Source organism: Tursiops truncatus, chromosome X (genome assembly GCF_011762595.2).
Source record: "Tursiops truncatus isolate mTurTru1 chromosome X, mTurTru1.mat.Y, whole genome shotgun sequence".
Classification (NCBI taxonomy): domain Eukaryota; kingdom Metazoa; phylum Chordata; class Mammalia; order Artiodactyla; family Delphinidae; genus Tursiops; species Tursiops truncatus.
The window spans coordinates 121292860-121305462 of record NC_047055.1 but is presented as its reverse complement, the minus strand read 5'-3'; the positions used below and the strand labels follow the sequence as shown (position 1 = coordinate 121305462).

Genomic DNA, 12603 nt, shown 5'->3' with positions numbered 1-12603 from the left:
GAACAAGTGAGATGAGGAAGAGAGAGTATATCCGGAAATATACTCAAAAGATACCTGCTTTCCCATCCTGTGTGTCCATGAGGGTGGAAGATTGTACTTGGCAATCTCATTAGACCCTCAGTACATAAGCACACAGAGTTCGTAATATCCTGCGTAAATTGAAAATGAAAACTTGACACCCGGACTGTAATTAGCGAGAATGAACAACTTCCTCATTTTTACCCAATTCACCAGGGCATTGTAACACTCAGTCATCTCATTTCCTTCCAGAGCTGTAAGGGTGTCGTGATTTCAGTCTCCCTGCAGTGGAATTTTTCTGCAGCACGGAGCCTGGTCTTTGCACTTTGGGGATGTTTTTGACGGCTGGGTCTGACAGCATGAAGGGAAATTGTTCACATTTGTGTCTCGGATGCTGTCTTGAGCGGTGTTGATTTTCCTCCAGTCAGAGCTGTTCCCAAGGACTTCCTGGTTTTAAGCGCAAAAGCCTCAGGAAGGGTGAGCTGCCTTTAAAGGTCAGCTGCCCCAGCATGTACGGTCACTCTGAAATCGTGCAGACGGCAGCCCAGAGCAGTGCTTCTGTGCTGATCCAGGAGTATCTCTGGCCTGGTTCCCTGCAGGGAGTGGGAAGCCTGTGGCATTTCTCTGGGCTGTCCTCCATGCCCGGGATATCTCCCCGTAGCCATCTGTGAGAACGATTGGACTCTCATCTGTTGCTCAATAGATGTTTGCATTGTTCAAGCACCTCCACCAAGAAAAGATGGATTGACTTGGAAATTTTAGAAATACATGTATTTCGGAGCCTAGAAATGAAGTCCAGGAGGGAGCAGCTGGCCTTACGTTTTTGGCACCGAGTCCAGCAGCATTGCTTAATGAGAACTGCCCGTCTAGCAGGATCAAGGGCCCGGGCTCTGCAGGCTGGTTGGCCCCATGAACTCTGGGGTTGAGGGTTCACGCCCTGGCGCTTCTGCTTCCAGTCAATCATTTGAAAGTTGCAAACGTCCTCCTACCAGCAACCTTCTCCATTTCAGGATGTCCTGAGTGCCAGGTCCGGAATGCGGGGAGAGAGCAAGTGGCAACCGATAACAGGTGCTGCGATTGGGACGCCCCGCCCTCCTTTCTCTGTGTGTACCAAGCCCCCAGGGGCTGAAGGGCAGAGGCCTTGAGTGGGCTCATTGGTCCATGATGAGGGCTAGACATTTATCCTTGTTTGCGTCTCTTGCTGCTTCTGAACCTGGCCTCGTCCAGAGGGATTTGCCCCAAGGCCTGACATAGGGATTTAAACCAGGAATAGTCATCTCTGTCATCATCTACAGGAACTTATCTATTGGAGTAACAGACTCCAGAATGCAGTAGGCCCAAGCAAAATGCATAACCGACTCCCTTTGGACAGGTTTGCCCCAAATTTGCCAATTCCAGATCCTGTATTCCTCAACTAACCCTGTCTTGACTCCCACTTTCATTCTTCTGGGGGTGGGGTGGTGAACTGTTGGCTCCTAGGAAATGTTCCTTGCTTGGAAGTCTCCTTGGTCTGCTGTTAATACAGGTACCCCAGCTTTCTTTGGGTGAGTGTTCGTGTGCTGTATCTTTGACCATCTGTACTGGAGGAACTGTTGAGGCTGTGTCGCCTGCTCGCGCACCTTGTCTAGGTGATGCCCTAGAGCTCATCTTATTTGCACGTGGATCGTCTTAGAGTGTGGGATAAGCTGAGCCATTAAGAATTATATAAGCACAACTTCAGACTTCGAATTCAGGGGTGGGAGCCAGGGGGGAGATGATAAAAGACACTGACGGGCAGATCTACTCGCCCAATTTGGAGGGTTTCTTTTCTGTTGGGTGACCTGAAGCCACTACGAAGACAGGATGGAATTTGCTAGCAGGTAGATTTTCTAGCTTTTATTTTGAGATTATCTTTCATCCTGTAGGTATATGTGGTTTCTGCCAATATGAAGCACTTATTCATTGATTTATTTTTAACACAAGTCTTTTAAAGAGAAGAGTTGAAGTCACGCGGGGCGGGGGGATTAAGAGAAAGTTGCAAGCAGAACACATTCGTGAGACGTTGGAATTCTACGCTAAATACTTCTGCACGTACTGTGTGGCACTCGTTGAGCCAAGTCGATCCTGGTCTCAGACTTCAGTAATGTTACAGTCTAGCGGTGGCAAAGAAACAGAAGTAGTAAACAGAATTTACAGAAGGAAATGCTGAGCTGTACTTATGAACAGAGGCACAGAGTGCTTTGTGAAGCAGTTCTAGGGGAACTAGGTTGAGGCAGATGAGGAGAACACTTCACGGGAAATGCTGGTCGAGAAATAATCAAAACTATTAGCAGTAGGTAAGGAGGTTAGGGAAGGGTGGTCCCAGGAGAGGGACAGAGCAGAGCATCGCTACAGCAGCCAGTGTAGCCGGAGTGCAGGGAATAAGGCGAGAATGGTCCAAGATGATGCTCGGGGAATATTCAGGGAGAACGCCGTGGAGGGTCTCACAGGCACTGTGGAGGAGTTTCATGGAAAGTATCAAGACACGGAACACTCTGAAAAAGTTTCAGTCAGTGTGTGTGGGTCAGAAGCGGGGATAAGAATGGTGGAAGCAGCACGTCGGGGTATGTGTGATGTGATCCCACTTAGACGTTACCTTGGCTGCCCTGGGGGATGAGTTGAAAGACAAGATGCAGTATGGGTTACAGGTAGACCGGTTAGCGGGTTATGTCAGTGAGATGTGAAAGCTTGGAGGTTCTGCGCAGGCGTAGGGAGGAGGTCAGTTAGAGCTCTTTAAGAGAGCAAATCAACAGGACTTGGTGACAGACTGGACACGGAGGGTGAGGCAGACATCAAACATGAACGTTTCATTTTTGGTTTGTGAAACTGCCTGGAGACGGCAAGGTTGGGGGGAAGAGACCCCGAGTGCCTTTTTGGACACATTGCATCTCAGGCGCCCCGTAGGCGTCCGGAAGCGATGACCAAGTAACCGGGTCAATATATGGGGCTGAGCTCAGCAGGGAAATGAGAGCTGGAGATAGAGATTTGGGAGGCATCTGCCCAGAGTGGCGAAGGAGGAGACGGTGTGGATGGCGTTGTCTAGGGAGGGATTAAAAAAGAACCGAAGTGGGTTAACATCTCAAAAGCTGCTGTGTGCCGAGATGAGGCCAGACATTCATGGGAATATGTGTGGATGCAGATGACATTGCTGACATCACTGAACACTGTTTGGTAGATGGAAGACACTGAATGCCTGATGCGAGTGAGTGGGGAGGTATGATGAGAAGCGAGGAAACGGAAGCAGAACATCTGAACTGCCCTTTGCGAAGCTTGACGGAAAAGAGGCGGGAGAGAGGGCGCCGAAGCTGAAGGGAGAATAGACTGGGGAAGGGGTGAGATAAGCTTTATTACCTGAAATATTTTACTAAACAACCTTTAATGACCATCATCAAAAATTGAGCTTTGGGGGTTTCCCTGGTGGCGCAGTGGTTGAGAGTCTGCCTGCCGATGCAGGGGACACGGGTTCGTGCCCTGGTCCGGGAAGATCCCACATGCCGCGGAGCGGCTGGGCCCGTGAGCCATGGCCGCTGAGCCTGCACGTCCGGAGCCTGTGCTCTGCAACGGGAGAGGCCGCAACAGTGAGAGGCCCGCGTACCGCAAAAAAAAAAAAAAAAAAAAAAAAAAAAAAATTGAGCTTTGAGGATAAATAGACCATGCTAAAGAACCAATGTTCATGAAATCATTTTTCTGTCTCTCCTTAACTGGTAATTGGTTTTTGGCCATGACACATTTGCTTGTTAATTGCCATGCTTCCTATTTAATCGTGCCTTTATAATCATGGCTGAAAAAGATTCAGAGGGAGACCTGAATTCCTTTCCATAAATCACCCATATTAAGACAGGACAACGACAAGAGAGGTTCTTCCATAAGCCCTTGACCCCATTTTTATTTTACATTCTTGAAAGTACATCCCACAGGGAAAGGGATCTTGCAAGTTCCACATGTCTCTTTTTATGCTCCTATTATAATCACAAGCAGCTCTCTTCTTCAACCTATTTTGCTTCTCTAATTTACAAAATAATAATTTGTAAAAGAGGGGAATGGGGGCTACTCTCTGGAGTGTGTGACATGCCCTTCAGGTTGACTTTGAAAAGTGATTAATTACAGCAGCGTCTGTTTCAAAAGTTCAAACTAAATGTACTTCTCAACTCTTACTAAAGGGAATATATTTTACACCTGTGACTTGTGAAAAGGGCTGATCTAAGTCAAAATTATGAAGGAGGTAAAGCGAATCATTAGAACAGGCACACCCTACTCTGTTGAACGAAAGAATCTTTTAATAGCCCTGTAGCCCTGTCTTAAGCACTCGGTAACGGATTCTCCATGAGTTCTGTGATTGCAGAATTGATGTAATTCAGTGTTGGAAAGGACTTGTGAGCTCAGAGGCCCAGAGCCATGAGGGGACATGGCTGAGTCCCCAGCGAGTGAGGGATAGTTAGACAATGCACTGGAGGTTTCAGGCCGCTGGTCCAGTACTGTATCTGCTGTGGCCAATCACAGTGTGGGACAAATGTGCCCCGTGCTTGTTTTTGTAAATAAAGTTTTATTGGAACAGAGCCACACCCATTCGTTTACACATCCTCCCTGGCTGCTTTCACTTTCCAGCTGCAGAGCTGAGTAGTTGTCAGACAGTATGGCCTGCAAACCCTAGAACAGTCCCTCTCTGACCTTGACAGAAAAGGGGCCGAGACCTGTGCTGCTAGGTAGCATTGGCTGCCAATCCTGGCCGCACTTGAGAATCACTTGAAACAAAAGCACGGGGTGCTGGGCCACACTCTGGACCTTCTCATCCCATCTTTCAGGACGGGATCCAGAAATTGGCATTTGTTTAAAAAAAAAAAGAAAAAAGAGATTTTCCTGCTCAGCCAGGTTAAGAGTCACTGCGTTACATCGTGCTGTGTCTAGAGCACATGACCTTGAAAAGACACTTCAGGCTATAAGTGCGTGTCTATATGGGATCGAGCCTGGAGAACGCCCTCTAGAGCGGCGTTTCACACACTGTCCGCTACTATCAGAATCCCCCGGAGGGCTGGTTGGAACTCTGATCGCTGGGTCCCAGCCCCGCAGATTCTACCCAGTAGGTCTGGGGTTACACGTGCCAGAGAGCTGGCACGTGTAACAAGCGTGCAGGTGCCACTCACGCCGCAGACCCATGACCGCAGTCTGCAGAGCGCTGACTTAGGTCAGAAAGGCTCACACCTCTAATGAAAGTCAAGTCCTATTAGCCTGGGGAGGGGGCTGGCGATAGATTTATGGACCAACTGCTGGGATGGTCCCAGACCATGCTGTAAAGACCACCACCCGTCTGCTCAAATCGTGTTTGTCTTCCTCTCCGCCCCATCCGGAAGACTGGAACCAAGCCGTTCTTTTTCCAGTCTCCGCTCCTGTACAGGTTTTCTCTTACTGCGTCTTTACATTCTCCGGGGACTATTTTGTGTCTTGTAAAGTAACTGTATTTTGATTAGAGGCCGGATTGGTGGAGGCAGGAAAGTTTCAAGCATAAAAGAAAATGGATATGTTGCGAAGGAGTATAAAAATTAGCAGAAGTTGAATCAGTATTTGTGGAAATCGTGAATGTGAACACACACACTGGCAAAAGAGGCAACAGAGACAGGCAGAGACAGAGGGCATGGGAACCACAAAAATGATTTTATTTTCAACCAGAAAGCAACAGCAATGGAGAGTCTGGGCTGAGGGCCTGGCAGCGTGACTCAAGTACCAGGGATTGAATTCGTTCGGGTGCAAGAGGCGGCATACAGAGACCTTTCATTTCCCAGCTAAGCAAATCACATCCAAATCTTTGTGACACTTGTCAGTGGATTTCTATCTACACAGGCTTGGGATTGCTTTTCAGATTTTTCAAGCAATTTTGTAAATATTTTTTTTAAAGGGAAGGAGCCACTGCAGTGAAGGTTTTGGTGTCCCCTTTCTTTTCTTTCTGATATACCAGGCATTGAATCAATTACAGGAAAAGTAAAAAAAAAAAAAAAAAAAAAAAAAAAATTGTGAGGGCTCTGATTTTAAAAACCAAACCAAAATAAGAGTTTGTCATCTGCGGCACAACTGATATCTTGGGCCGGATAATTCTTTGTCGTAGCATCCTACAAAGCGTAGCACAGCCTCTGAAGCAGCAGCCCTGGTCTCCACCCACTAGATGCCAGTAGCACTTCCCCCAAGTTGGGCCAACCAAAGACGACTCCAGGCATTACCATATCGCCCCTTGGTTCAGAAGCGCTATTTTAGAAACATTCTCCCGCCCCCATTACCGTCTCTGTATCCTTTTTAAACCGGATCATCAGGTTCCCAACACCGAAAGCACGTGTATGCTCCCAGACATGTGGGTCTCTCTGCAGGCCCTGCATCTGTGCCCGGAGCCGAAATGGAATGCCGCGTCCACTGGGGGGCGCTGGTTCGGTTCCTCAGGAAGTCTCTAGCTCTCAGTACCATGATAAAATGCCTTTGTCCTCAGGCCTTTGCCTCTTCTCCAGTAGAAGCTCTCATCACTATGGGCAGTCAGTTTTTGAAGTCATTTTCTTTGAAAGCTGGAAAGAAAATCTTCACCCAAGCCCACTCTCATCTTCATCCATCTAGATTCCTACTTGAATTTATGGCCAGACACTTGTGACATGGGATCCAGGGTTCTTCATTTGTATCCAGCAGAAAAGACAGAGGTACCATGTTTCTGAGTTCTGTTATGAGGACTGGCTACATAATTTGCAAGGCCCAGAGCAAAATGAAAATGCAGGCCCCCTTGTCCAAACATTATTAAGCACTTCAAGATGGTCCCAGCACTGTTCACACACCCGTGACGTCGGACCTGGTAGCCTTGGTTGCCGCTGCATCACGTTTGTGTATTAACGTAATTGGCATTGCCAGCTCTTTCTCCCCTGTATCGCGGTGCCTCCTGTGAAGTAAGAACCTCAGAAACAAAAGGCCGCGCCCCCAATCCGTTTAAAGAATTGTACTGCAGCAAATGTTTATAGCGTATATTTTTCTGGCTTTCAAAGAAAATCCACATGGAAATCTTTCTACATCGTTACAGTAATGAAAGTAAACACTGTGGCCTTTCATCATATACATATTTTCCTGTAAATATGACAACATGGAAATAGTCATTGCTATTATCCACAATGTTCTTAAGTTAGCAAAGAGTGAGACTTCCACAACAAAATGATACACAATCCCTCCTGTCCATATAAAAATAACCAGAACACAACCTAAATGGCTTTCAGTGAAAGCTGGAGTAGTAACTTCTTCATATTGAAAAGCATTATAATTCATGGAAACACTGTCCTCGTAAATGCTTTAGATTAACATCATAAGGCAAACTGGAGCATGTATTGTACCTGGAGACCATGATTTTAAGAACCTCAGAAGCTGAGTTTTAGACCCTTTTATTTAAAACCTGTTAGTGTACAAAGTGCATGAAAATATCCATTATTCAGCTACCAAAAAAGTACGTAAAAATCACTAAGCCAACCCTTTTGGTTTATTCAGGCAAGGCCAATGCACTGTTTTTATATCGTAAGAAGAAAAAAATCCCGTTAAGTTTCCAGAGAATGATTAGTGTTTTTTTTCCATTGAGGCGTCCATCTTTTAGATGTGAAATTGTCCTAAGTCGCTAACAAAATATTCATCTGGGTATAAATAATATAGTAAATATATAGAATCTATCTGTTAAGAAAAAGGAGCACCTGCCAGTGGAGAGGCCGGAGCACCGGGCAAGCCACCCGTGAAGTCCAGACTCGTCATCACATAACACGATGCTGAAACAGTGGGTCTATGGACGAATTTCAAAGAAACAGTTGGTTGATTTGCTCAAAAACAAAATCAGTAAAAACAGTGTCTAAATCCCCCAGTCTGTTCAGTCAAAACGGCCAACCCCGTAGCCCAGATAAATATTTTAGCAAATGAAATGGTTGATAGATGTCACGCCCTTCGTCAAGGTAGAACCAATGCCAGATTCCTGGCCCAAGTCCAAGGACGGCTTAAAAAAGTCTTAATTCACGGACCGCTCCAACGTGTCAGGTCAGCACCCCAAGCATCCCATCTGACACGGCGTTGCCAGGTTCTACTAGCAGGTTCCGGAGTGCGAACAGTGAGTTTGATTTTTTTTTTTGCTTTTTCTTACAACTCTATGGTAAACTACACTAGAATATAGAGGGACTTCTACATCTTTCAAGATGTGTTTAATAAAAGTCTGTTTATAATAACTTTTGAGGCACGTATACTGGAGAACAGTACTTTATGCAATGTCCCTTGTCATTACCAACTCATATATATTAAGTGTTTTTCGGGTGACTTACAGTTGGATGTGGTAGTGGCAGCTGGGACCACGTGTTGATGTCCTGGAGAGCAAAATCGATCCAAAGTGGTGTTGCCATTTGTGACAGAAAATGTTTATTTCCTCAGCCCCAGAGACAAAACTTATTCGGGGGCGGGGGGAGACAGGACAGCTATTAAACATAGTGAAGAAATTTCACAGGCCTAAAGAAACTATTAAAAGGAAATAGATTTCTATCACGTCACAGAATCCCACTTCCGAGGAAACGCAAATCAGCCTGAATTTTTGAATAATCAGTAGGACTCAAGGCGACTTTTTTCAACTGCAATCTCATTCTTCATGTTCTCCCAGCATCCTTAATCCTGGGAAAAACAGGGCAATACGTGGCCAAAGGTTTCAGAACCTTTCTTTCCAGCATGATCCCACCAGCCATCGGAGGGTAATTACAGATTTCACTATGGCAGATTCCAAGCTCCCGAGTCGTCTTTCCATTCTCCCTCTTCCTCTCTCCATCCTACACGACCCAATAAATTTTTCTGACATCGCAGTTAGAACACTTCAAGATAAACCAGAGTAAGAAAGCCTGTTTACTTCCCTACTAGATTCAAAACTATTTTTTATTTTGAAAATAGTTGCATACTGTTATGCAGTGTTGGGGTGACAGGACCTCCCATGGGATCCGTAGGACATAGGATGTGAGAAGGGTAGATAAGCACACAAAACGTTTTTCTTGAGCCCAGACACTGTGCTGAAATAAAGGTGGTCAAGAGCTGGTACACTTCCGGGCCTCCTAATGTGCAAAACCAGAGAATTCCTAAGAGTTGTAATCCTGGTTATGTTCCTTTTATAAATAATCTATAAATTTTCCTGTAAATACAAAAAAAAAGGGGAAGAAATTATTAAAGCCTGTACTTGATACAAAACACAGTGAAAGGGAGGAATCGCCCGTTTGGAGTCCTATCTTAGCTGATTTCTGGATACTTTTTGGTGAGATTTAATCACATTCTGGAAGCCTCTGTTTTCTGTGTCCCCGAAATGGTGGCCACCACCCTTTTCATTCCCCGGAAGACGGCTCCGCGCCGCCACGTGCTCACGGCAGCTGCTCGGTGCAGTCTAGGTGGTCTGGGATGGGAAGGCCGGTTATGATGGTCAGACATTTGTTCCACACAGTGAAGGTGGGGCACACAGGCTGCGAGAATGTGATGTCGAAAGTGTAGAGGTGGATGGAGTTCAAGGCATCGTAGAACGCGATGGAGCCGTTATCGTAATCCAGCAGGATGCCGACGCGCCGGAGGTGGGGGGCTGGCTCGATGGGGATCTCCTTGCTGTTGTGTCTCGCCACCCAGGTATTGTGGCAGCGGCACAGCGCCCATGAGGCAGAGTTCTTGCCGATCCACTCATGCTTCGGGGCTGATTTGTAAGCGAGGCCAATGGCATACCTGCAGACACAAAACAGCAACGACAAAAACCATGAGCCATGTTGCACACACGCGTGAAATCCTCTCTGCGGTCCTCAGGGGTCAGGAAAACGGGATCCTCTTGTCATCCCTGTTCATTCTTCAGTGAAAGCTGGCATGAACCCTGGACCCACGTTCCTCATCTTTTTCCCTTCCGAACATAGAGTGGGCCGAAAGGGGCCACTGTATTGCCCCACATTCCCGTTTTCAGTTCAGACGTTACAAGAGAATTGGAACTTTGGGTTTTGCTGTCTTTTTTTTTTTTTTTTTTACGTTCACGAAGACCCACGCGACGAATTCTCTAGACCAGTGCCGTCCCGTAGAACTTTCTGCAATGATGGACATGTTCTGCTCTGTTCAGTATGGTAGCCACGAGCTGCAACGTGGCTATTGGGCACTTGAACTGTGGCTGGTGTGAGTGAGGAACTGAACTGGAAATTTATTCAATTTTAATGAAATGAAACTATTTAAAGAGCTCCCAAATTGGACAGCACAACTCTAGACTTCTCCTTTTGACCTTCTTTGAATTTTTCACCTGACGCCTTGTCTGTCATTTTCCATGATTGCAAAAGGCAAGCATGGAGAATGATTTTCATTTAGGGGGATAAGCTCTTTGTCATCTCCCAGCCTCAGTTTTCTCATCTGTAACACAGGGACCGTCACTGTGTCTCAGGGTTATTTTGAGGAGTTCAGGAAAGAATACGTGTACAACCCCAGGCACAAGGCCTGGCATATAATATCCACTAATTGTTATTAGTTTTGCCCAGTGACACACGACTAATAACTACCAGAATCAGACTTTGAACGTAGAATGATTCAAAAGGCCACAAACTTACATAACACCCTCTAATGCCTTTCCTCACCAGAAGAGCCCCTTTGGTTTTATTTCCTACTATACTTTTAAAAAATCTGACTGTCTCTGAGAAGGTGGGTATTCTCCTTATTCTAAATGTCCTCACTGCTCAAAAAAAAAAAGTTAAGGATTCTTTCTACAGTGTTCTAAGCTGCTGAATCTGTTATCACCCTGCTGAAGTTTGCCTCCCTAATATTTGTAGTATTTCATAGTTATTGAGATAAGCAAACCCCATCATTCTCAATAAATAGTGAGTCATTCAGAGTTCCATTCTTACAGGAGAAACTAGTCTAGCTGGATATTGACATATGGTACCTTACCCACTGCAGAGAGAAAAACTTCATGGGTCTTTGATTAAAAAAAGAGACATTCTTTCGAAATTCTTACATCCACATGCTGGATGTAAAGTACAATAAGAGAACACACCATGACTGAATTAAAAGAGGATGGACTTGGTCATCTGTTCAGCCCAGGGTACCAGCCTGTGTGCCGTCAAACCGGCCTCTTCTCTTCCCTCGTCAATCCTGCTCTGCATCTCAGGGACAATCCTGGGGCTGCATTTCCCAGAGTCCTCCTTCCAATAAGAGTCTGCATCAGATTCAGCCACTGACACCCTTGCACAAGATCCAGAAGTTCTAACAGGAGGGGAAACACTGTTTTCCAGACAGTAGACAGCAGAGGTGAGGTCTGTGGAAGCTTCCAGGCAAAAGTTGTCTCTGGGCTGTGGGTAGCTTTCCAGCTTCATGGACTGGGGCAGTGGGCTCCCTGACCTGCGCTCCCAGCCCTTCCAGGGCCCCTGGAAGCCTCTGGCTCTCTTCCTCCTTGGTGTACCTAGAATGACTTCTGTTGTTCTCAGAACCCTAACAGCTGCCATTTCCCTTTTCAGATAATGTAGCACTTGCCTTTGCATCACAACAGAGCTGCATGTCTGTACTGGTTCCTTCTTGTTGCTACACACTGTTTTCATTTTTTGTTAAAGAACTTTGACGTTTCTTTTCCATATGAACCTTAACTGAACCCCCTACGAAGCAGCTGTGGCAGGTATGACTGACTTCATGTAGCAAGGGGGAAACCAAGAGGTTAAAATGAGGGGCCCCGGTGGCGCAGTGGTTGAGAGTCCGCCTGCCGACGCAGGGGACGTGGGTTTGTGCCCCGGTCCGGGAGGATCCCACGTGCCGTGGAGCGGCTGGGCCCGTGAGCCACGGCCGCTGAGCCTGCGCGTCCGGAGCCTGTGCTCCGCAACGGGAGAGGCCACAGCAGTGAGAGGCCCACGTACCGCAAAAAAAAAAAAAAAAAAAAAAAAGAGGGGCAAAGTCCAGACTCGCTTAACCCGGGGCCCAGTAATCTTTGCGTGAACCCACATTAGCACCATTTCCTGAAACACCAAGAGCACGTTAACAGCCTTAGAGTGAGAAAATAACTCCGTGTAGAATCCATTAAGCAAAGGAAACCCCCATTATATTATCGTTAATCTGTAAAACTATGTACATCTTTCCACCGAGCTTGAAAGGTGCAGGCAGAAGGCAGTGTTCCATTAAGGTGCGCAGCGAGACTCGGAGAATTCAGAAAGTATAAGAATTATGTTTCTCGGCAGTGTTAACATGCCCCAGGGCACGGATCGTAACGTACATGTTAATTTCAAGTCAGGACTATATGTCACGAGAAAATATCTGTGTCATTAGCTGTTGCAAATCAAGGTATTACAGGCATTTGATTGTAAGCGTCACCCTTTCCTCCCAGGAAATGTTCAACTACTTTCTGAGAATTTTCTGCAACGGACACAAGTTTGTAAAGGTCCGAAAGCCTGGCGATTAATTTGAGAACCTTTTCCCCTCCTCCTGAGTTGGTTTTGACATCTGGTGTTTTCAAGGTAGTGCTAATCTATGTTTGTATAAGTGAAGTGGTCTGGTGGAATTCCCCACACCATTCATCAATGGCAATGAGATCATAACGATCAGGTATCATTTATCATA

The 12603-nt window shown here is 46.2% G+C and overlaps 1 protein-coding gene across 11 annotated transcripts in view; it reads right to left on the bottom strand.

The window, feature by feature from the left end:
• Positions 1–12603, bottom strand: part of MID1 (midline 1) — a 671868-nt gene that overhangs the window by 15679 nt on the left and 643586 nt on the right. For 9 of the 11 annotated variants that reach the window (XM_073798991.1, XM_033849640.2, XM_019928547.3 and 6 more), the window contains one exon: positions 5665–9759. The exons of 1 other annotated variant lie outside the window; for it this stretch is intronic. In XM_073798991.1, the coding sequence (XP_073655092.1) occupies positions 9411–9759 (349 nt within the window). In that variant the 3' untranslated portion in view covers positions 5665–9410. Of the gene's footprint in view, positions 1–5664; positions 9760–12603 lie in introns of those variants that run through there. One more of the 11 variants, XM_073798994.1, reaches the window with a different exon arrangement.